General features: G+C 38.5%; 1 protein-coding gene across 4 annotated transcripts in view; it reads right to left on the minus strand.

The window, feature by feature from the left end:
• EPHA4 (EPH receptor A4) overlaps nucleotides 1-26134 on the minus strand; it is a 142509-nt gene that overhangs the window by 60141 nt on the left and 56234 nt on the right. For all 4 annotated transcript variants that reach the window (XM_037849145.1, XM_037849142.1, XM_037849144.1 and 1 more), the window contains exon 4: nucleotides 13843-13998. In XM_037849145.1, coding sequence (XP_037705073.1) covers nucleotides 13843-13998 — 156 coding nt within the window. The remainder of the gene's footprint in view (nucleotides 1-13842; nucleotides 13999-26134) is intronic.

Consider the following 26134-nt stretch of genomic DNA (forward strand, 5'->3'; position numbering starts at 1 on the left):
TCTGGAATGACTGCTATAAGTGAATTTGTTCCTGTTCCTCAGGAAAAGTTAACTGGAGACCCGCATGAACTTGGAAGATTTCCCTAGTCAAACACAATGGAGTTTACTGTTCCAAAGTAGCCTTTGAGAGAGAATTGGAAGGGGTAAGCTACAAATAAAGAATCATATATTTTATTGCTTAGCTCATCGTGATGAATGGACAAAGGATTTTGGGGTAACAGTAAGGTTAATTCACTCTCCTTAATTGAAGATTTAATTGAAGACTTTAACAAGTAAGCAGATTCTCCCAATCTTCCCTTAGGACTAATTAGTGGTGACCTATCTAAGGGTTAAGATTATCTCCCACCCTATGAACCAAAAGGAAAGAGGTGGTATAAGATGTGTGTTAATGGTAAGATTATCCCACAGAGGTCCTCAGAAAGAAAAAAAAAAATGTCCATCTTGTTTTGATTTCAAATGCATGTCTATGATCCTTAGCACAGTGACTGGAATACAGTAAGAACAAATAAATGGATTGTGAATAAATTATTAGAGTCATTTAAAATCATAGGCTCTTTTAAGAGCTGGCTGGGATATTTCAGATCATGTGGGCAAACCCCCTCATTTTAAAGATGAGGATTACCCTGAAAGTTTGTGCAATCTCATTAGTGACAGAACCCAACTAAAATTCAAAAAAAAAAGTTGACTCCTACTTCTGGAGATTTTCCTTCCACCATGTGATTCTCCATTAAAGAAATGAATAACAACAAAATAAGAAGTTTTGGACAATGCTTGCTCAGCATTTCATTTGGAAGTAAAGACAGGAAAAGGGAGTGTGTATCTTTAACCCTGTTCAAATGCAGATTCTCGCCTCTAGTGGGATCTATTACTAGTCTGTGGCTAAAGGGGACCATGGTTTGGTTTATAAAATGGGTGAGCCATTTGTCCTTATTTGATGTGACTTTCAGGGTTAAATAAGAGTGACTCTGAAATCTATTAACCTCTTTGCCAAGGTTCTTCGTCCACTTTCACATGGGAAAATGCAACACAATGAATCAAGCACCACAGAAGCAAAAAGTCAGTAATTAGTATGTAGGACGGAACATGGCAGTGTCTAAACAGAGAAGAAATGGAGCAGAAAACTAAATGGTCACAGGGCTTAGAGACATAACACTGCTCCGAATGAAAAAAAAAAAAACAACACAAAGATGCTGCAGGATTTCAAAATGAACGGCTGGCATGAAAACAAGGGCTGCCCCGGAACAGCTTTCTTCCTTTGGGCAGTAATTCTTCAAGAAGTCCTGGGGTAGGTGCTCAAGGGAAGAACCGAGAACTAGGCAAATCCAATTTTGCCCCCAGGAATGGGTTGGTGAATAGCACTGCATATACTTTACGTTTTGCAGCTACAGAAAGTGATGGTTATATGCGGACATAGTAGCAGCCAAGAAATTGGCTTATGACAAGGTATCGGGGGCAGGGGTGGAGAGGAGAGATAGAAATGTTCACCCAGTATGATTACAACTACCTTGGCCTGGTTAGGTTTGGGAAAATATCTATGCTTCACAAATTAAGGTCAAAATGGTGGTTGTATTGGGTCTGTGGGATTATGGCTTTTCTTTTCTTTTTTTAACTCTTGACAATTAAAAAATGATGGATCCCATTTATAGGGAGGGACTATCTATTCCTAAGAAAAGAATGAGTACTCTTCTTATGGAAATGAGAAAAAAGTACTGACTTTAATGCAGCCCAAAGTCTATCTGTACCCAACAGTCATACTTCATTGTAGCACCTTAAAATAATTACCTGCCGAGATGGTTAATAAGAAAAGAAAAGAGTCACATAAGCTCTCTTTCAATAAAGCATCCTGAGAGGGGGCAGTTAACTCTTTAATGACTTTCTCTTTCTGTTTTTAAGTATTGCATCTGGATATTTATAAACAAATTTCTGACAGAATTGCCTTTCTCATCAGAAATATGTTTACATGCAAATAAATCTCCAATTACAAATATGAGATTTACAACAGAGCAATAACCTTATTATTTGCCTTAATTTTTCTACTCTCTTATTACCATCTTATCTACCAAACATCCTCTGTGGATCAAGGGAATAGTAAGCTTGTATACTTCTCAAAGCTATCTGCTTCTAGTCTGCACTGTAGAATTGGCGGCAATCCTGCTTGTGGAATTGTTCCACATTTCACGTCCTTATTTCTAGTTTGTCCGGAACACGTAACGATGTCTTGGTGTCTTGTTTCTACCACTGGTCTGTGTTCTCCTCAAGAAGACTGTCATCTTCATATTTTCCCAGTGTCTACTGTGGTTCCTAGTTCAGAGGAAGCTCAATAACTGTTTGATGAGTCAATGAATGAGCGAATGAATGGAAGGAAAACTAACAAACTCCTTTCATGCATCTTATGTCCACCTACCTACAGTGTTATTTTAAGTGTGTAAACTAAGGCAGGCGTCTCCAAGTTAAAGCTGTACTAGTCACCTTCTCACATATGGATTCATTATCATTAAGTCCTGTAAGGGAGTGTCTCAGTGTGGGTGGCTTAATTCAAGTCCCTCCGTTCTGAGACTGGAGGAGAGGAAAGAAAAAATAGTCTGGTTCATTTTGATCCTTTCCTGGATATTTGAAAGAAGGGGTATGGAATCTAGATGGAAAGGTAGGAAACTAAACATGGATTACGTGTGCATTGGAAGGATGTACAGGCAAGCAACCTGCTTTGTAACCAGCCAGTATGGCTGGCAATTTAAAATGTGGGACTCTATCAATTAATGTTTTAATAATTTGGGATTGGTTATTATGACTTTTCTTTCTCCACCTTGATTGGAGGGAATTATTTATGCAGGCATGAATATAGTGAAAACTTTAAATTAATTTAAATGATGTTAAAATTAATTTTAACATTTTTAAAGGTAAGCTGGCATTTTCCTTATAAGCCTCTATAGAACTACAGTTATTTTTTCTTTTAATTTTATCATCAAAATTAACATATTTTAAAATTATAAATTATTCAAATACTGAGGCATATTTAAGGAAATGTAAATGTCCTTCCTTTACATTCTTGGTTTTACTCTTAAAATCCCTGGGAAATTCACATAAGACTAAGATTTATCTCTTCATCTCCCAAATAATGGGGTTTGCCTGTTAAACTCTTTCAATGTTTTCATATTTAGATGCCCTTCACATTTTTAATATAATTTAGTGACATAGGTATTAGCTCTACTACCAGAGCCAAAGTCTAATGTGATAATCCTTAGCTTATTATGAAACCTTTTGAGCAGGTATCAGTAATGGGTCAGATAGTGAATATTTTAAACATTATGAGTCATGTGGTCTCTGTAGCTACCTGACTCTGCTATTGTATCGAAAGCAGCCACAGCTAATACCTAAACAGATAAGCCTGGCTGTGTACCAATAAAACTTTATTTGCAAAAACAGGCAGCAGCTGAATTTGGTTCACGGGCTACAGTTCACCAACCCCTGCTTTAGAAAATTTGATGGGAGCAATGCATCCTCTTCTCAGAAAGATGTTCACAAGCATCCTCATAATTTTACATATAATTCTACGGACTTCAAGGACATTCTGAACTCACCTACTGTGCTCAGTTCAAGAATCCCCAATTTACACTCACACAGCCCAGGTAACAACGTTGGCTTCCAAAGCCCAAGTTTCACCTACTTTCATTTACTAAGAAAGGAATAAAATACATGAGATATTATGGCCCATTTCTCGAGTTCCTCAGTGTTCTGAAAGAAATGAGCACTGCATTTCTTGCCATTGTGGATAAACTTAATGAACATCCATGTGCTTTACTGGTGTGAAATACTTTCTGCATTGCACAGCTGGTACAGGTGAAAGGTACTACAATGGGTAATTATTATTCTCTCATGGGATGTCACCTTGCATTCAGTTGACAGGAGTTTGACAGTAAGAAGCCCCAAAGAAACTGTAGCCAGATTACAGGAGATGCAAAGGAATATCATATATCATATCCTATTGTATCATATCATAGCATGTTATATCATAAAAAGAATCATCCTTAATTAATCATATCCTTTCCTCAGGGAAAAGCATCCAGATTTGAACCACTAGCAAGAGAACTAAGTGAATATGAAATTTAAGAAGTTTCACAGTCTAAGCAAAAAAGAAAATTCCAGTCATTCTGCAAATCTGAATTCTTTCCTCCCATGTCTCAGCTCAAGTTTAATCTCTGAGTAGTACAGAGAACATACTTGCTGGCTTATGTCAAGATTTAAAGTAGTGTGTTAGCTATAGAACCCTCATGTTTACATTTCTATGTGGAATCTGCATGAGCTTTAATGTCATTCAAAAACAATCAGCCAACATGAGCCTGAGAGTCATAAATGCCTCTGGTATGAACTAGGAGTTTGGTACTAACCATAATTTACAGAAAATCCAGGCCATGATAATTGCACCCTTGCACCCTCTGCTCCATCCCCACAAGTCAGGTAAACTGCACTCACTTCTTCATTCTTGTAGGAAGCAAGTGGATCTTTAGCCAAAGAAGGAAACTCACCACGATAATTCCATTTAGAAGCGGTTATGCCAAAGGTTTAATCCATATAGACTCATGGTGTAATGTGCCATTAAACTTGTGCTTACTACTTCTTATAGCAACTGGTTTCTGAAGTGCTAACAGACACCAGGATGAAGGGAAAAACGAAATTAAAGATTAAAACTGACATTGTTATCAAAAGTTTACACATGCAACTTAAATACTTTGCACTTGTTAGCTCAGATTGGAATTCTCTGCCCTGGATCTTTCAAGAGCTGGGTCTCAGCTCAAATTTCACTTCCTCATTCCTGACCACTCTATATACCCTATCACATCAGCTTTCTTATTTCCTTCATGGGAGAATCTTAAATTATCTTGTTTATTTGTTTATGGTTTATATTTCCATTAAAACATAAACTCCATGAGGATAGGGATCTTTTCTCTTTTATTTGGCTTATGAGAGCATCCCCAGCCCTTAGAATGATACTTGACATATAGTAGATGCTCAATAAATATCTGCTGACCAAATAAATGAGCAAATGATAATTCCTTAGACCATTCAGCTAACTCCAGAAACATCACTACATCCCTGCCATAGCAATTATGTATGCTGAAATAGCTAACCAAAAAAACAAAACAAAACAAACAAATAAACAAAACAAAGGTAATTGCATGCTAAAAATGTTGGGGGTGAAAAATCAAGTCTGCAACCAAGACACAGTGGCAAAGCCATCGTTCAAAAGAAATGAAAGTAGCTGGGCTCATGTGATTGAGCATTTCCAGAGCAATTACAGACTTTTAAAACTTAACTGATTTTTAATCACCATTTTGAAATTCAATGCCCAAACCATGAAATTAATTCTGGATGTGGAAAGAAACATTCCCTGAGAGCGTGGGCAGAAACGTAATTCTTAAAAGATCAATTTCTTTAAGCCCTACTGTCATCCTACTAAAATGTCAAAGCAACCAGTACAAGACACATCTTCCGGGGAAGAAGCACCTCGGGTCTCGAGTTCCATTTCATGAGGCTTCATTAATCACATACAACTTTTGGACTGTCAATAATACTTCAGTGTCTTAGCTGGAGAACCCTTCAGATAAGCCTTTGTTGTTAATCTCTCTCCAACTGAAAGGTAGGTTGTAAGTCAGAGTAAACAGTTGGGGTGTGTAAGTTTTGACTCTGAAATAAAGTCCATGCTTCCCCCCACCCTGACAGTTATATATGTCACCACCACTAATTGCTTTCTCTCAACCCTTGCTGCCGTGGGTGAGTTTACATAAAGACTAGTTCGGGGGTACCTGTTCTGAGATATATGAGTAGTCTGTAACCTTTTATCACAGCAGTTTGTGTTTTAACAATGAATAGAGCCAAAGCAGAGCTGCCCATTATTAAAAAGCAGAACCATGTGGTTGCATCAATCATTTGTTTCTATCATGAAAAATTCTGGGTTTCTTGTAGAAGTAACTTGCTGCTGAGATTTTGTCACTACCTACTTTTCTGGTATTTTGCCATTCTCCTCTCCAGGAACCTTTTGTCTTTTCTTTACTGGCTTAATTGTACTTTTCTTTTCTTTGTTTTAAGATGTCCAGTTTATAGCTGGAGTACTTTATAAACTCTCAGTTATCTATAAGGAAGCTAAAATATTAAAGACTGAAAAAGAATACTTTTAAAAAAATCATGAGTCTTTGGCTTTACCTTGCATTTCTTGGCAAAGCACTATTTTATACCTTATTTTATTTAATCCCCATAACAAAATCTGAAAGAAAAATACTTATTTTCCACAGCAATCTGATGATCAGAAATTAGGGCAAGAGAAATTAAGCAACTCACCCTAATTAACAACAATTATGTACCAACCTGGGAACACAAACCTTGGTTCCAAGAATAAAATGACCCCTTTTGTAGATATAAACAATTCAAAGGAAATAATGACGTTTAACCATGCAACACTAGTGGAACAACCTAGAAAACCTCCAACTTTTTGAGTCCACTCAGTGCTAAATTTCTCCTAGCTTCCCCACCCCTCATGCAGACAATGGATAGCATTACTTCTTGGATGGGAGCCTTGTCTTAACTGAGTTAGACAACTGCCTGGTTCCTACCTTCTACCCAAGAGTCATTAAGAATTTCTTAAAGGTTCTTTCCTTCCATAGGAGGTCACAGGGGGAGGAAGGCAATTATATCTCTGCAAGGGAGCTCCTCTCTCAGCTCATCTTCTGCTGGGCTGCAGACAGTATGTAGAACAAGAGTCATCTATAAGAGGAAAATCAAAATGCTGATAGCAAAGAAGCTATCCAGCGCTCGCCCCAGGGGAGCTCAGAAAAATGTATAATTGACCCTTTTTCATAGAAGCATGCTGTGCTAACCATATATGTCTTTTGTGAAGAGTGTCAAAAATACCATCCAGAAATGATGGGGCTCAGTTGATGGCAAGCCACTCTTCATTGTTCATGGTGGTAGAAAAAGTGTAATAACCTGGCTAAATGGCATCGGCAGATTATTCAAATCTTTCCCCTAGGCTGACAACCGATTCCTCAAATCTATGCATTTTCCAGTTGCATCCATGTTGGTCTATTTATCCCTTCAAAACATCCACAATGGACCGTTTACCCCAATAAAATGAGAGGTAAGTTGGAGAGTGAAGAGGAGGCTAAAATAGCATTGGTTTAAAGAAGAATTAATGAGATGAAACATACTCTTTATAAAATATCATGAAGCTTTTAAATTTTTACGGACAACCAGAAGGTAAGCAATCAGCATGCCGTCCATCTAGTGCCTTCCTTTACAGGCACACCTGGTGATCCTTTGCCCTGAATCTTTAATCGTCTGCAGTTCTCTAGAAGTGTTTTTTTCTATTAAGAGTAAACATGCTGAAAGGCAATCTGAATGGAAGAAACAAGGATGTGGCTTACTCATGGGCTGAAGTCAGTCCTGAACAGTTGAGAATCAGCTAGAGAAGCAGCCCAGAAATAGGATGGTTGGAAGGCCCCATCTGTCGGCACCTCTATGTCTTTGGTTGCTTTGACCTGTTTGTATAATCCGGGGCACAGGCACATTAGTTGACTTATCAGCTGGCTAACAGGCAGGGTGACCATATGTTCTGAACTAAAAACCAAGCCACATAATCTGGCCCTGAGGGAGCTGGGGAATCAACTAGTTTTTTTTCCCTACGACAAACAGAATACAGTATGAAACTACACTATTACATTGCAAATTTGATAAATGACATGAAATAAGGATTTCCCCTGGAAATCTTGGATTCGAGAGTTTTCATGGAAATATATTCACAAAAATAACAAATTGCAAGGATGATAAAATGGTCATAGATCAACGAATGGCTCACCTGAAACAACACTGGGTAATCTTTGGCCTTTGTTCTCACTCTTGTATTAACTGGTCTTTCACTATAGCTAACTGTACTCTCATTGACTTATTCCATAGATTGCTCCCCCTTCCATCAATATATTATCAGCTGCTTGCAGCTCTCTAAAGTAAAAAGAAATATGCTATTGGGTGAAAAAAAAAAATGAAGTTTACTTGAAACTGAAGGCTGCCTTTTATCCTAAGGTTTACAACACATCAAAGCCTCATGCTAGACAGCCTCCCCAAATCCCTTAGCCAGGCTATTAAGCATGTAAATCTTTGGGATAGAGAACTGAACTGAGTATCAGTGGCATCATCAAGGACTTCTTTGAAAATGAATGTGAGATTCCCAAAATTAAAGCACTTGGGAAAAAAAAAAAAAAAGAATTCCCTCTCTTCTCCTGACCTTGGAAACAAGTAAGGCCCATGTTATTTTAATTTGCATTCAAATTTTAACAACACAGTCACACAGCACCGGTGGACTCCACATTGGGTCTCCACTGAAGACTGCTCATCATTTCATTATGGTTCATTATGTTGATGACTGTCACAAAGCATTAGAAGAGAGGGCTTTGAGTAATAGAACGGAAATGGTAATTTTAAAACAATATACTTTCTGGAAGAAATACAGTGGCATACTAAATTCAATTAGAAAAAGCAAACGTAAAGACAAAGTAAGTGATGTTTGTTGTTTGAGTCAGGCTATTTCAATTGCTTGATAACCAAAACCTTCAGAAAGCCTTTTCAAATCAAGATCTTTCGTCATAGATCTTGGTAAATTTGCCCTCATCAGCTTCAAGCTTCTCCAGGATCAACTGTCTTAAAATCTCCAATTTTGGAATAATTTAGGCCACATCTAAGCACCAATCACTCATTGTTTGTTTGGCACAGCTGACAGAATCATTCAAGGATGCTTACTTGGAGACAGATTTGTGAAGGCCCTTCAAGTTGGAATCCAAAATAATAATAATCTCTCATTTACAGAGCACCCCCAGTCATGAGGCTCTAATAAGTTTCATGAAACAAGTTAAATAAAGAATATCCAAAAGCACACAGGGACAGATTTCCAATTGAAAAATACCAAAAACCACTTTGGTGATGGTGCTCAGAAGTAAAGGTGGCAAAATTACAAATTAGCTCTTATCTCTAGATGTACAAAGCTAATCCGACTATCTTTAGAAGCCATTTTCCTAGCACATTTTGAAACAAAATAAGGACTGGAAAGTTATCTTAAATATAATATTGGATCAGCCTCCCAACTGGGGAAAAAAAGACATTTCTCACTACAATCATTGACCAAGGCACTAAATGACTAAGGCCATCAAAAACCTTCATGCACAGGCAAGCAAGCAGTGAGCTTCTCCCAACACTGCTGAGAGGCAGGTGACATTTCTGATCAAAGGGAAGAGGTAAACTTAAGGTGAAAGAGATTTGGACAAGAGGGGTTGGTGGTCTGTGGAGGTGAAGGACATTCATTTCATTAATAAAAATCACACCAAAATTCCTCCTAAGAAATGATTCATGAAATCAAAATTCCCTCATATGATTAGAGGCAACATCACCAGGAAACTCTGTTGTCTTTCCCAATGGACACGCACATCTGAGGTGGACATTTCGATTTCCACCCTCTAGCAGTAACTCCTAATGGGGACTCTGTAAGGAAAATACTACACAATGAGTGTATTTAGCTCCCCAAATCAGGTTGAATTTCTTCATATGGGAGGCAAATGAAACATCCGTTTTCCATTAAGGTAGAATGTTCAGAGCCTTGAGATGTCTTTCCAGAGTCACCACTGAGTTGAGGAAAAGCGCTGAAAGCTACCGGCTTGAAAGAGAGGGTCTTCCTTATCCAGGCATCCGTCAGGCTGGTCACTAAACCCTGGCTACCTACGTGTGGTCTGCAGGCCAGCAGCTTCAGTGTCACCTGGGAACTTCTTAGACACGCAGAAGCTCAGGTCAGGCTTGGCCCATGAGCTACTGAATCCCTAGGTGATCTCCATGGGGTTTTCTATGCATGTTAATATTTAAGAAGCCCTAATCTGAACTCTGTTTAAGAAGCACTACACAGACATAATTATTTTCTTGAAAATACTCAGATGACACCTCCATTGAAACACCTCCATCTGTCTCACAGGCAGCCATTTTCGTTAACCCAACCAAAGTCTCCACCTAAAATCCTCCCAAAGATAAAGTGTATTTACTACTAAATTCTCTTAAGCCCTCAAGCAATGCAAAAGGTGTGAACTTCCTAGGCGTCTCCTTCCCAATTAGCCACTGCTACTTGTATTCACCTGGTCTAATCGTTGCCCAAGTGAACAAAAACCTGATTTTACAAGCCAGTGCAGCAGAGTCTCTCTTTGGCTAAAAGAATGAGCCTCTGATAGCGTGTTTTATTTCTTCATTAGAGTGCCGTCACAGTGAGCGATCCTTAAATGTAGGGCTGCATAAGAATGCCAGGGTTAGAGACAGCATAATGAACAAAGAAGGGGCCTGATTATCATGGCTGTCAGCACAAGGGAATTGGGTTTGTCACCTGGCTTAACCAACTGGTAAGAACTGATTAGAGGCTGGAATCAGTTTGAAAGGATCCCTGATGTTTATGTTCTTTTCTGTCCTCACATCTTGTCTAGAAACCCTGATAAAGCTGGGGGTGGGGCGAGTGGGGAGAGCTGCATTCTGCAGGTTGTCCGAAACAAGAGGTTCTTTGAGAAACTCCCTCTGTCTTCTCTATTGAAATGTCCACTACAGTGCTGCCCAATAGAACATTCTGCCCACTATGGTTGTCACTGGCCACATGTGGCTATGTGGCTATTGAGTGCTTGAAATGTGGCAAGTGTAAATTAGAATTTTAAATTTCATGTGAATGACTTTCAGTTTAAATAGTCACTTGTGCTTAGGGGCTTCTGTACTGGATAGTGCAGATCTATGCTACTCAATAGGAAAAGAGAAATCCAGAAAGAGAGCCATAGGCTAGGAAGTGGATTCGAATTCTACTGCAGCAAAATATAGTCACCTCTTTGATCATCCCTATCTGAAAGGAGGTTTATGAGGTGTAAGTAGTTAATGTTTATTATGCTAAAAAAAGTACTTAAAATTCAACTCGGTAGCTCAGTGGTCTTAACCTCAACTTCACTGCAGGGTCACTTGAGCAACTTTTGCAAGTACTGATGCCTGAGACCCACCCGCAGAGATCCTGGGGTACAGTACAAATTATTTAGTTGCATAGTCAAGAGTAAAAATCTCTGACAGAAAGACAGTGAGATTCATTGCCAACCTGCCATGGAGGTAGTTTGGGGAGGGAATGACCAGCAGGAATGAGGACACAAACAAACATTTATTAGAACGCCACCATGTGCCAGACCTCTGCAATTCTTATTTAATTCTTAAAACAGATCCAGAGGCAGATGATAAGAATCTCAGTTTACAGACAGGAAAACTGAGGCTTGGAGAGGTTAAACAACTCGGTCAAAATAACAACACTAGTTTGCCAATACAGTCAAGACTGTCTGACTGGCAAGTTGTGATGTTCCCGTGAGCACACTGTTTCCTCTTATCTGAAGCACTGTATGTTGATTCAGTGGGGTGCCACTAACATTAGAGAAAAGCACTAGATCTTGAATTAACAAAGAGTAGAAAAAGAGCATGGGCCAGGAGAAAAAGAATCGAATACCGCAATGGTATTTTCATGGACCTTTAACCATTGACATTGTTGAAAACAACCTCTGAAAAACAAAAAACTTAAGTCTTAAACTTTCTGGTCCATTCGTATACTAAATTTGGTATTTTCTTCCCCCCCTCCCTTTTTTTTTTGCCTCATCAGGATAAAGCTAAGAATGTGTTCCTACAGAAACATAAAATTCCAAATGCTCAGCTCTCACAGCCTTATGACACATATGGCAAATGTTCCGGTAACACGGGCATGTGGCAACCTCTGGAGTCTCCTGAAACTCCTGCATAGCAAGATGCAGTCATTGAGTTACTGACACATGGTTCCCTGGAATGCCAGAAAACAGATCAGAGTGATGGGACTGAAAAATACCCAGGAGAAAAAGCCAAGCCCTTCTGCCACCAAAGATGAATTTCAAGAAGGTTTATAACACAATCACTCCTTAACCCGGAGAAGATTTTGCATGTAAGGTAGGAGGTGGGCTGAATGATGCGAGTTGATGGCAATTATCAAAGTGTCAGCCCAAAATGTTTGCCCTTGAGTTTGCTATAACATCTTAAATTCCCACAAGTAGAGTTGATGGCAGTGGGGATGGATAGAGGAGGAGAGATTATTATTAACCAATCACGCAAAATGGAACTAGGTTAAGAAGGTTTAGATTTGGGAAGAAAATAGTTGGGTCTTGGGCAGGTCAAAGAAAATGGCCATCTGGAGAAAGTACTATTTTTCTGGACAGTCTTTTCTTCTCCAACTATCTGGAGAAATTCTACGGAAGGAATGGAAGACAGATTCTTTTGCCCATTTATTGTTACACTTAAAAGTGGCCAGAATATACCCCTTAACTCTGGAAGTTTATGGTCGACATGGGGAAGCAGGCAAAACAATCTCCCAGTAAATAGAAATATGGGAATCTTCTGGTTGTATAGCTCTCTCACCAAGTTGAATGTGATCTTGTGCATGTTCCTTAAAATCTCTGAGTGTGCAGTTACCTCATTGAAAAATGAAGATAATGTCTACCTTACAGGTTTGTTATAAAAATCATATGATAAATTTAGAGAATGTGCCTAATACATTATCTGGTAGAATTATAAAATCATTATTATTATTCCTTGTTATGAAAGAAACTGAGAGGTTATGGCAATTTCAGCACAAATTTGAAATCTCTCTCCCCACTCTTTTTAAAGGTGGCACTTGAACTGGTTGAGACAAGAACCTTGCAGCAGCCCCAACTGCTCTTGAAAACCAGGAAAAACAAAAAAACAAAACAAAACAAAAAACAAAACACTACCATTTGCAGTGATGTTGGCTCCAGGCAGGCCAAAATGGAGTTCATGGTACTTGGGAAAAAAAACATAAACAGTCCTAATGACAGTAAAGGTAAAAATATATCAAGCATTTACATAGTATATAACCCACATACAGCTGTTGAATACCAACAATCAAGAGGGAGATACTGTTATTAACTCCATTCTACAGATGAGAACACTGAGCCTTAAGAGGCCAAGTCAATCACCTGGCTACTAAGTGATGGGGAACAGAAGCAAACCCACAACCTCGCTGCTACACCAGGCCCCTTCATAACCAGACACTGGTGGAACAACTGGGCCCCCAACTCCCTACCCTAGTCAAGGTCAAGCCCATTGCAGGGTGTGAAGCCAAGACTGTCTATGGTAGGAATGGTGATGCCCAGGAATACTCTGTGAGAACCGATTTCTCTACTCACCTGCATACCAAGCTTGCCAGCCACATCCATTCATTAACCCAGCATTTATTAAGTGTCTTTCATTAAACAAGCATTTATTAGGATCCAAGCCTATGTGTTAAGAATACAAAACTATGAGGAAAGAAGGAAGAGGTGTAATGACAGTGCAAGCTATGACCTCAGTGCACACTGGGCTACCCCTTCGCAGAACTGAAACCACTTTACCACTTGCGGTCCCATCCGCGTCACCATGCTGTCTACCTGTATCTCCCACAGCTGTCAAGATTCCCCCCAAGAGTCCTCAATGAAATGGTAAAGCCGTTTATAAATTCCAGTCTCAGCTCTAATTACACTGTCAGACAACCCCTGAACACTCAATCTGTGCTCCACAAAGTAGTCTGTTGGCAGCCATGCATTTTGACGGCAGCCAGAACAGTGAGAAAGCCCCTTTTCTTTTAGTAAGACTTTGCCCTGCTATGATTGAGGAAAATGCATCTTTGATCTAATTTGCCCCCTGCATGGTTATCCTAGAAGACCCGGCAGCCCTGCTAGGTGGCAATGAAAGCTGTTGGCATGGCAGGAATGAGGGACAAAGCATCCAACTTACGGGTGCAAGGCATGGAGGCAGCATCGTTGTCTGCTCTGAAAAAGCCTCGGTCACAGGTGCAGGAGGTGGCGCCTTCCCAGACAGAGTAGCTGTGGGGTGGGCACTTGGCACAGGAGGCATCCGTGGAGAGTGCCTTGTAATATCCAATTTTGCAGGCTACAGGGAAGGAAAACAAAGACACACACATAAACCACAGCTAATACTGCAAAGCTAAATGTGAATCTACCTCTTGATACAGAAGGGTGATGATGTGATTTCAAATCACTAGTGATCATATGGCTCAGATGAGAATAAAGCAACCAAAACCATTAATTGATTATGATCACTCTGAGGGTCGTTAACATTCCTGGGTCGGTTGGCAAAGAGCTTATGGAAAAATTTTCTTGAAACTGGCAATATCAAGTAAAAGCATGGCTAACATTTACAGAGCTCATCCAGGTCCCCTGCTTAGCATTTCATATGCCTTATGCTGAATCCTTACAGTGATCCTTTTCCAGAGGCACTGTTATCCCTGCCTTACCAGCTTCGAGCAGTCAATAGCTCATACAAGACGATGCATTTGGTGAGTGCTGGGGTTCTGCTTTGACCCCCAGTCAACTGCCTCCAAAGTTTATACTCTCAGCCACATGCTATGGAATCCCAGAGCACAGTCTCTAACTAACCAGTTGGAGATGTATCCAAGTACTAGCAAGAACTTGGTTGGTGATTATTTCCTAATTACAGCTACAGAGAGAAGAACCAAAAGAAAAGACCGATAAAGGTGTGCAAGTATAAAAGACACAGGGTCACAATTTCAGGGGAAAGTAATATAAACCACTACCAAGCATTGATTCTGGAATAGAATATGCTAGGGTATTTTGTGATTATTTGGAACAGCAGATATTTTGCGTTTATTCTCAATTTAACCCAACCTTCCTATGTTTCCTTCTGCCCCACTTTGCACTCACCTCCCGAGGGGCTAGGGCAGGAATCACAGGCCACGTAGCTCATTATGCACCTGACATGCTTTCCATGACTTCATCTTACTACACTGAGGACTACATTTACTAATGTGGAAAAACTCAATAATTCAGTTAAATCTCCTAAGAAAAACTAATTAATAGGGCCTTGACTTCTTCCTGGATTTTTTTCTTCCCCTATACCCTTCATGATCACCTCTCAAATCTGTCTCAACCCAATATAAAAATTGACCAACACCATCAGCATAAAACCCACAGAGAAAAGGCCATTAAAAATAGTCATCTCCTGAGACCAGAGGTAAAAGTGTGACAGCTACCCACAGTTTTCCCAGCATGATTTCACCATTTGTCACATCTTTAGGAGGTTTCTATACTATCAAAAACACCAGCTGGGAGAAAGAGCCACCAGGCATTTTCCATCAGCCTGACAACCAAAAGAGGCCAACCATGCCAGCAATCCAGCAGATCTCATTGAAACTAGTAGATAAAAGGAGATCCACAAAACTGCTTGATTCTTTGCAGAGCTATGGCCACAATCCCTTAGCCCTTACGCATCCACCAGGAATCTGCACGTGTTTCCAGTTGAACTCTGTTCCTCTAGCTTGCACATCCTGTTGGTATTTTCTTAATCATGCTCATGTAATGGCAAGTGGAAAGGGAGTTGAGCAGGAGCTCAGGAAAGGCACATGGTTACTCCACTCTTATTAACTGAAGTTGTTTATGGAATTTCCTTTAACCAGCCAAAACTTTATGATGTGTGGAGCACCGACAATAAAAGAGCTCGGAGATCAATCTCACCCTTATTTGCTTTCGTCTTTCACTAGACCAGAGCATCTTAGAAAAACAAGTTGCTTCAACGACTATGATTTATGCGTCTCAAGTTTATACGCATCACATAATTGGATAAGGTTTAACTTGCAAGGTGTTTTTTGGACATGCTTAAAATGGCCCTGGGGTTTCGATTAAAATCAGAAACCATGTCTTTGGCAGGAGGAAACACTGGGGATGAAGCCTGGTCCTCACACATCAAACCTGATGAGTCCGTGAACACTGCCACAAACCCACTGCATCCTGCCTGCCACTCAGCCAGTCACAGTCTACAAAGGCAGCTTCTAGAAAAATGGTCACTTGCTGCTAGAAAGACTGCAAGGGGAGCACACATTACTTTCATTTTTTCACATCTGAATGTTTGAAGGGAAACTCTGTGTACTCCTGACAGATCCTTGTGTGCCTCGAATTTATCAAGCATTAAATTCTAAAAAATTCACGATACGAGTAGAAGGTTGACAAGGATAAAATTTGGCTCATGACTGCTTCATCACCATGTGAAAACAGAACACATACCAAATCTTATAAGAAAAAAACAGATTGTTGTTGCCTCAATTTCTGTTCTGGTACAACTACTTGCCCTTAAAAAATTAAATTCATAGTTCATGAAAATCAAATTGGAAGTTAAGTCTTAAATTTCTGAAGACTCAAAAAATAGGTGGATATATTGCATTAATTTAAAGAATAAATAATAAGTTTGCAACTTTATATATTTTTTCTTCTTTTGTCGAAGCTGGTAAAGTTGGTGTTCATGTGTTACTAAGAATAGACATGTGGACTCGTTTGGGAACTACAGGGTTTTATATCTGTTTGGAAAATTGAAAGGCTGCTGTTCTTTAAACATGCTGATTATTTTTACTCCCTTTTCCTCTGGCTTTTACAACACAGGCAGAAAATACAAAATTGGCATTCTGCTATTTTCGGCAGACCTTGCTACCCTTGACACATTCTTTTGTCTTTGACTACATTAAGACCATGTTATTAATATTTCAGGGTTCTTAGAAAGGAGCTCTCAAAACACAGAAGTGGCTTTTCAGGCACACAGCCATTATGTTGCCTATATTCAAAATGACCCACTAAATTGATGGCTCGGGACATTTCTCTGCTCTGCGTGGTTCACAGCCTTCCAGCATTCTGATCCATGAATGAGTACATCCTACATTTATTCACCACTTACTTGTGTCTTAAAAATTTCGCTAGCGCTTTCACTCCAAACAAAACCCCTGTGAAAGATGTGCTTGGCACATCAAGCACTGACATGTATTAGGATTTCCCAGCTCTCTTTTAGGTGAGAAATATTACACCACATTTTTGAATACTAACGACTCTGTAAGCAAGTTCTGTAGAGAGTTCAAAGTGTACGCTCAAGTGCCACCTTTCCCCTGCCCCGTTTAGGTGAAGGTTCACTAGACGGGACAGGGCTTGAAAGGGCTCTGCAAAGGGGCTCTGCATGTGCCTTTGTGGGGAGATTAGTTCACATGTGCAAGGCAAACTTTGAATTTGGTTCCTTTAGCGTGGCCTTAATTAGTTCTTTCTGTTGGCTTGGAATAAAAGACAAGAAAGAAAAACTCTTCTTTGATTGGATCATCCACTACTATGGTTGCATTTTAAGGTAAAATCTTCTGTAAAGTTTCTTTATAAGATACTTAAAGGTAATTATTTTAGTTCTAAAAATAAGCGTTTAAGGTAATGTAGTATCCTTGGGTTTTTTGTTTTTTCCCCGCCTTGCTGCATCAATTTGTGTCTTTGAGAGTATAATGTCCAAGTTAATGAGCTGACTACAATATTCTTTTATAAAATATCCTAGATAGATGGTGACAGACATTTTTCTCCTCCTGAGAAAAATACAGAAATGATGATAGTAGTTCGTTTGTTAACTGATTTAATTTGTGAAAACAGAAATAGAATAAAATAGCTACTGATAGCAATTGTGATGACAAATAACAACCATCTATTGAGCAGTTACTGTGTTTACATGTATTTTCATTGAATGATCACAACAACCCTTTGGAATCAACGCATGAACACTCTTTTCATTTTGCAGACAAAGGGACACAGTTTTAAGCAACTTGTCCAAGATATAGTTAAGCTATAGCGTCAAGCGTTAAATTCCAGAGCTCATGTTCTTGCAAAAGTTTGTTATACAAGGTTAGGACTGACCTTGAGCAAAGGTATGACTTTGATATTATTGAGGGTGGGGAACTGGAGATAGGCCCAACCCGTTTGTTCCCCTCCTATTGCCACTTTCACCTGCCATGCTTTGTCCTTTTGCCATCCACTTTCCACTTTCCAATATGAGGCTCTCCAGGGCTGCACTGTCCAACAACTCTGCCACTGACGGACACAGCACTTGAAAAGGGGCTGGTCCAAACAGAGGTGTGCTGTAGTGTAAAGCACACGCCAGATTTCAAAGACCCATAGTAAGATAACGCCTTAATAATATTTTATATTGAGTAAATATTGAAGATAAAATTTTGCATATATTGGGTTAAATAGAATTAAATGTATTAAAATTAATTTCATCTTTATTTTACATTTCTTAATGTGGCTACTAGAAAATTTAAAATTACATGTACTATATTTCCATTGGACAGTGCTGCTCTAGAGTATTGAGTCTCGTGTGTGTGCACGCATGTGTGTGTGCTGGTGTGTACACGTAATTCTTGCACATGCTGAATGCAGGGAGTGGGGAGAGGTGAGTTTTTAAACCTACATGCCCAGACTCCACTTCAGAGGATCTGATTCACTTCTTTAAGTACTGCTCTCAGCCAGCTAGCTAATTTGAAAAGCCTAATTTGGGTTTAAGTACTAACAAATGGACTAATGAGTTAAAAATTACCTTCTCAGGTAGCAAATTTGCATTTTAATATGGGGTCTCTTGAAGGTCAAAACCAAAATTCCAGGAGTGGCTCCCTTGGGGGAATTTGAACCATTTATGCAAACTGGTTCCCAGGAAGGCTTGTAGGTCTCTCCAATCTCATCAGGTGGGCTCACTTCCAAACAAGTTCCATGGAGAACTCTGCTTCTCGTGTTTAGTGGATGTAGTAAATTTAGTGTGCTTGGGAATCTCATTTAGAAATGTCAGAATCATTTAATGGCAGTTATTGAATCAGTTTTTTATTTACCTGTTCACCTGCTAAAGTTGTTTATTATTTGAATAATATTAGAGGCTGACAAAAAGGGTTTCTGCTTTGAGATTTTTGTAAAAATGTGCAATCCTCAATCATTTTTGGGGAAGCTGTGAACATGAACAAATTCTCAAGACTACAGATCAGAAAACTGAGTTAGAAAGGAAAAGGATTCGCCCAAAGCAGGGATGGTTTTTCAACCCAGGCAGTGCAACCTGAACTACTATGCTATATACCATTTCTCTTATTTTTGAAACTCCAGGGTCAGATTGGAGGGACAATTGTTACACTGAAAGAGGGCTCTGAAATTGGGCACCTACTCTGAAATTGGGTATCTACTCAGACCACAAATGGAAAAATACAGCCAAACACTGGCAAGTCCACAATATACAAATCACCTGTACCTGATGACTAGTTTCACTGCTATGTGTTGAGCATAACTGAAATTTGGATTTTTGAAGGGACAATAAAGATCATCTAATAGAGGATTTGGCAAACATTTTCTGTGAAAGGTCGGATAGTAAATATTTTAGACCTTGTGGACCAAGAGCAAGATGGAGGATATTATGAGGGTACATATATAACAAAAATAGTGAACAGACATAAAATTTTCAATGATGGAGCTCAAAATATGATAGTAATAATAAAATACTTTTTTTCTGTAATGAAGCTTTATTAATGGGAAGAAATGAATTCTTTAAACTTAATTGGGGTTTAAAGCAAATGTTCCTTATTATCAAATTGAATGCAAACATTCATCTATAAAAACTATTGTTAGCTCTCAGACCATATAGAAACAGGAGGTGGATTGGGTTTAGTCCATGGGGTGATACTTTGCCGACCCCTGATCTAGTCCAATGTACTCATTTTTGAGATGGATGTCTTGCCCACAGTTTTCTCTCTGGAGCACGCCAACAAAGGTCTGGAATCTGTGGTTCCTTGATCAGTTACCCTGCAGTGCCTCCCTGGGTTTTGAATGACAAAGTTGAATAAAGAGCACTTTCTCTCCACTGCTAAAAAATAGTACACTTTCTATCCACCATCGTACTAGAAAACTGGTTAGATGCAATTATGAGTAAAACCAGATTTAAATTGATTTTCCTGTTTAAAGGATATAGCCTGATTTCAGGGATATTCCAGCACCATTTTTCTTTGGCACTTTATATTTCTACAGTTATAAATTATGATTAAGTTTAACTTTCTATTATTCTAGAATTTTTCTTTCCTGAGGAATACTAAACTTGAAATATCTTCAAGTATGAAATAAAAAGAATAACACTCAATTTTGGTGTCTGAGCTACTGATAACATGGAACAACTTAAGAAGCAGTAGAAATGCTTTGTGTTTGCCATTCACCCCCCCCCCCCCCAAAAAAAAATTCTGCCTTAACCTTCTGCCTGTAGAGATGGTTTTACTCCCCACCCCAACTTGGGACAGATGTATAGAAAGAAAAGGTTTCGAGAGCTTTAAAAGATACAAACTAGTATCTTTGACTCACTATTGTGTGGCCTGAGCTCTGGTTTGGGAAAATAAATTGACCAAAGACGAACCTTTGACAGGAGATAAACGGACTCAAATTCAGCTAGGATGCCAACTTTCTGGTCTCAACATCTGTGGTTCTCAGATGTTAGTATGCGATGGAATGACTTGGAGGACTTGTTAAAATCCAAGTTTATGATTGTGGGGTGGGGCCTGAAAATTTGCACTTCTTCAAAGTTCTCAGGCTGACGTCACTGCACACCAGTAACCAGACCCATCTCTCAGTAAAAATGGCAAAGTGTAGTTCATCTCAAATTAGCTAGAAGCATCTCATCTTTTTTTCAATAGCCAAATGATATAGGGAATTAAAATTGCTCCAGATTATTATCAGGGGAAGAGTAATTAGTTTTGAAGTTGGAAGGAAAGTGGGGAAGTATCAGAAATTTGATTTTTTTTAAATATAAAGAATGAATGACTTCTTTACATAATATAAATTATTCTTCAAACCAGTATGAATATGATCTGTAATTCCTACAATATTATAGAGCAGAGCCTGGAGGAGAGCATCCTTATAAAAATGGATTACTCCAAAAGAAATAAGGTAAAGTGACAAAGCCCACACATAGAACTTTGTTATGCTAATGGTTACAAGGTGAAATTCAAAGAAAAATTACTAACAGCACTGTCTCAAATAAGTAGCTGTCCTCTGACGTCAACACTGAACTGATCACTGCCAACTTTTATACACCTACCAATTAAATGATACAACTAATTCATGTTTAATTTGATTTCAGAATACTCTTCTGTCATCTGGATAGGAAGTTCAGGATGGTAAACCAGTCTTTTAAAAAAAATGTTAAATAATAATTAAACTTAATTATTTAGAGAATGTCTGATGCCCTCTGGAGAAAATATTTTTTAAAAGACAGATGAAAAACTAGAAATTCAAGTTTATCTCATTCATACAAGTTTGCTTCCTCTAGTGAACAACCGGATGATTTCAAAAAGACATACCTACTTGTTTTGAAGGCTTTGACCTGATAATGGTTATTTTATTCTGAGGTGTCCTCAGGCTATTGTTTTGAAATTGCTTTGGTGCAGATGGTGGAGACAGAAAACGTCCAGATAACATAGAAATATTTCATTTTTGTCACCTTAATCAATCAAGTTTGTAAAGAAATATACTCAACATCTATTTAGGATGTTGAGGACAGAGATGTTTCATAATTGACAACAGTAAGAATACAAGTAAAAGAATAGCAAAGGCAAAAGATATTTGGTTATTTTCTATTTAACCTTTATGCTCACTGTCTAATTTCTTTTTACACTGTATGGTAGCTTATAGCAAAGGTGGCAGTGGCAAGCTATTTAACTCCTCTGAAATTCAATTTTCTCATCTGCGGGGCTGATGGGATGATTAAATGAGATAATACATGGGAATGAAGCGCAGTGTGTGGCATATATTAACTACTCAATAAAAGGGTAAATTGTTATTACTATAATATTCTATCTGGCTCAAAGAAAGACACAAAAATCTTAAAAATTTTAATGGGCTTGGATCTAATTTCTAAAACACTATTCAATAACTTCCCCATAATTGTTTCTTTTCTGTTAGCAACAGGAGGTGGAAAACTTAAGATTGAATCCTGGCTCATACATCCGTAATTTACTTACTTAGCTTAGGAAAGAGGTGTCAGGACAAAATTTATTTTTATTTTTATTCTTAAGTAAGAATATATAACCAAACAAATAAATAAAAATTGAATAAGTGATGGGATTGGGTTTTTGAGATTTATTCCTCCACCAACATTTTTTTTGATCCAGACCATCTCATCCAGCAAGCTACAGTTCTGTACCATTCTCTGCCCACCATCTCCTTCCATTGTTTCCCCTCTTACCTTGCAGCAAGAGCCCTCAGGAAAACAGAGACAGGGAAATAAATGATGGGGAAAAAACTGCTGAAAATTGGTGTGCTCTTTCAAGAACAGAATGTAGTATAATCCCATAAATAGGTGGGTAATTTTAAAATGTCAGATGTGGATGGTTTTCGCATAAGGTGCAGTAAATCCTCCAGAACAAGATCACATGAAGCCTGTTAGATTGAAATTAACTCATAAAAATTATTGAACACAAACAAGAAGAAGTAAATTATTAGTTATTCCTTCTTGCCGTTAAAATGGACCATCTAATCATTTGAGAAGCTATTTCTCTTTGGTGAATTCGGAGGGAGTGAACTTGAACAGCAAAGCTCCAAAGTAGACAGAGTTCAACTAAACATTGAAAAGAAGCAAATTAATTAGCAGACTCAGCACATTAACAGGACCTAATTCCATTGTCTAAAACTCTGCCTAAAGGCAGCCAGCCATGGTGCCTGTGTAAAGATACTGATGGGAATGAAGATTGCTAGCTTTAGTCTTTGGCTGGTAAACCTGGGGTTCTCATGTGGGAATTTTTGAGGGGTCCCTACTAAGTCAATTAGGCTTCCAAATTTAGATCTACATGACTGATAGGACAAGTGAAGGGCTTCAGTGGTTTTGGAAAATACCAAATTCTAAAGGTCCAGAGGTAGCTGCCAGGTTTGACAAAAGTACCCCTCAAAACTTTTGCTTATTTGCATCGTTGCTAATAAGACTTTGTAATGAATCAAAATAGAGCACTATACTGTGTTAGAAATAAATGGATAGATATTAGGGGACAATTTAAAAATAGAAGACAGCACAGCAACTCATAATAACAATGGAAAACAAAAAAAACACAGAACATGTTTGTTAAATAGACCCCTTATTCCCACTCTAAACTTTGCTGCAATTCTCCCATATTAAGCACTGACAATTTGCTATACGAAATGAAAATATAGTCATGGTCTTCAACACTACCTCGGAAAACAGAAGATTCAGGGAAACCATCTAATACCTAGAGTTCTACAGATTTTGTGGTTATTTTCTCCCTTGATCTTACACCTAACTTTCATGTATCAATGACTTTGGTTTTCTTTTTTGTAAGCTTTGAGATTAAAGAAATGTTTTTTCTTTCTTTTTTTTTTTTTCAAACTTATTGATCATCTTGAAGAGACAAACTTGAGTAAATTTCAAGGTGAAATTAAGTGATTGACTCTAAATAATGTTTTTAAGGTCATGATAAAGACTCAAGCTTTCTAACATGTAAGTTTATTATGTTAGAAAAAGAAGCAAACAGAAGTTAAACGTTCATCACAAATAACTATGATGTTTAAAAAAAAAATCAAGAAAAACAAATACTTTATTAAAATGAGATAGATGCAGAAAGTGTCTAATTTTAAAAACAATCCCTGCCTTGAATTGGAACATGAAATTACTGAAAATGTATGGAAATACTTTTGCAAGACTTAAATGAGTGCTGCCGTATAAACTATCAATCCTCCTTACTGATAGTACATCAATCATAGAGATGGCATGCAAATCAGAAGCCATTAACACCAAACTTGATTAGCCATGACATTTCAGAGAGGGTCAGGCTTTTTGATGAGTTGCTATTGTCTTCTTTACCCTTTGATATTTGGGGTACATAAAGACTAGTGGTTCATTACATACCAACTGATTGCAAATAATAGGTCAGAGCACTGAATAAAGGAAGCAGCTGTTCTTTTCTTCTCCTTCTCAAACTACCCCATCTGAATCTAATACTTGAATCTATGCTTATTAGCACCATTATGTAAAATTTTCATCCATTTACAAGGTATGTGCATTTTTCATTCATTCAGCCATTCATATTTTAGCAAACACTTATTACGTCTTTATAAAGTAATAGTAACATAACAATGACAGTGGCTATTTATTGAGCACATACTGAGTACTAAGATGCTGAGAATATGAAGTTGTTGCTTTCAGCAAAGGAGCCAACCACAGTGTAAGGGGCACTCTGGCAGAGGGGGCTGCAGACTTTTGGAGAGTTCTTTCCTATGCACCTAATTCAGCCTGCTTATAGATGGAACTGAGTAGAAAAATGGCCTCTGAAAAGGGAGGTGATTCCTGACTCTGGAAGAAAAAGTACAGTTTAGCCAAAAAGCAGTTTCTACCCAGAAGAAGCAGAAATAATAGTGATTTATTGCTAACAAGGAGCAAATCAGTGTGGTGGGCAGTCTGGGTATTTACCAAGCTAATTTGGACAAGGACTCTCCTTTTTAGGAAGCTCAGAGCCCAGCTGGAGAGAGAAGTGGTTCTCTCTCTACCTCTGTGTACACTCTAGACTCGCTCAGTTCTTTTATTTGAAAGTAAAGGTTATAAAAACAACAACAACAACAACAAAAAAAACCAAACTGGGAAAGAATGAATTATGCTCTGAAGCCAGGCCAGACCAAGGGAGGAAACACGTGTTAAATAATTATTTGATTAACTCAGGCTGCGTTGCTAGTCATTGTCATTCAAATGTCTTTATAGTCCCAGTTGTCACAAATCATGATTTATGCTGCTGAAATGGCTTGACTAATAACTGCTCCAAACTCCTCTTCTTTTTGTTATGCTGATGGGGCTTAAGGTTCTCAAAAAAAAAAAAATTTTTTTTTAGTCTCAAGACTGAAATCCCCAATGTCAGTTATTAGCAACACATGGATGCTCTGCCGAGGTTTTTTGATCATGGGTCCTTTCACTATTAACTTTTTAAAAATCAGTGTATTGAGAATTTTTTTGAAAGAGAATTTAAAAATTTTGAACATACATGATTAAAAAAAAAGTGATTGATCTTTAACTTATCAGATTACCGAGCAGATTAAACTGTTTGGGGTATTGTAAACATTTTACACAACTATCTGCCAGCATTTCGTATTATATGTTTTGGACTGTTCCAACACAGCTTATTTCCGAAGAGAAGAAAATAAAAATTCTAACGGAGCTCCCTGAAGAGCCTAGACTGAATGAACTGTGTGGGGAATTTGCACCATCTGTTTCTGGTACGGTGCAGAAGTGGTCCGAGAGCTCAGAGCAAGGACCTGCAGCCAAAACATTCAGGCTAACATTGATGACCTTGCTAATATATCAAATGATTCTGGGACCAGTTCACCCCCTCCCACCAACTCCATACACTCCAGCAAGCTGGGAAATTTGTAAATTTATTTAATGCATTCTGAACTCACCAGGTCGACAGATTATTGTCCCAAGAAATTAGTTTAAATTGCCAGCCAAAATATGCCCTGTGACAGAGGACCGTCGTGTGCCCGGCTCGGCAAAGATGACCTAGCAATTTGTCAGGGCTTTCCTAGGAGCTTTCTACAGGACAGTGTGGACAAAAGGCAACAATTCTGAACTCCAAAGCACTAGGACCAGTTTTCTTGCCTCTGTTTGCTCCCCTTCTTGTAAACCACAAAATGTAATCCTCATTACTGCATGGCAAGTTGGACGGGTCCCACCCTCAGGGACACTGGGAGGTTCTCCTGTAGGAAGTGCTTTGGCAGCCTCCACATTCTCTGTCATCAGTCTGAATTCATGGGAAAGGGCAAGGTGCCAAAAGTGCTTGCAGGTGAATTCTTTGTCCCTTTCAAGTGCATCTGACTTACACTGATGACTTACAAGTGTGTTTATCTTTTTTCTTGGGCAAGATTATCAGTTAGGTCAGTAAATCTCTTGCATGTATAAATTATAAATCACAAACAGGAATGCCAGGGGAAATATCAAGTCACAATCTGCTCGTTTATTTGTAAGTACTTCATCCCAAATATTAAACACAAGCACTCATGATAAAAATGGATATTAATTATAACAAAAACAAAGCCATGATACTGACATGTTCCCAACAGTGCTGGTCACGAAGCAGGAAAAAAAATGAAGCAATTCCCCTTTACAAAATATGGATGAGATAATGGGGAGAGCAGACCCCTTTCAAGAAACAGGAAAACAAATCAGGCTTATTATCAAGCACACAAAAAAC

This window comes from Choloepus didactylus, chromosome 9, assembly GCF_015220235.1.
Source record: "Choloepus didactylus isolate mChoDid1 chromosome 9, mChoDid1.pri, whole genome shotgun sequence".
Classification (NCBI taxonomy): domain Eukaryota; kingdom Metazoa; phylum Chordata; class Mammalia; order Pilosa; family Megalonychidae; genus Choloepus; species Choloepus didactylus.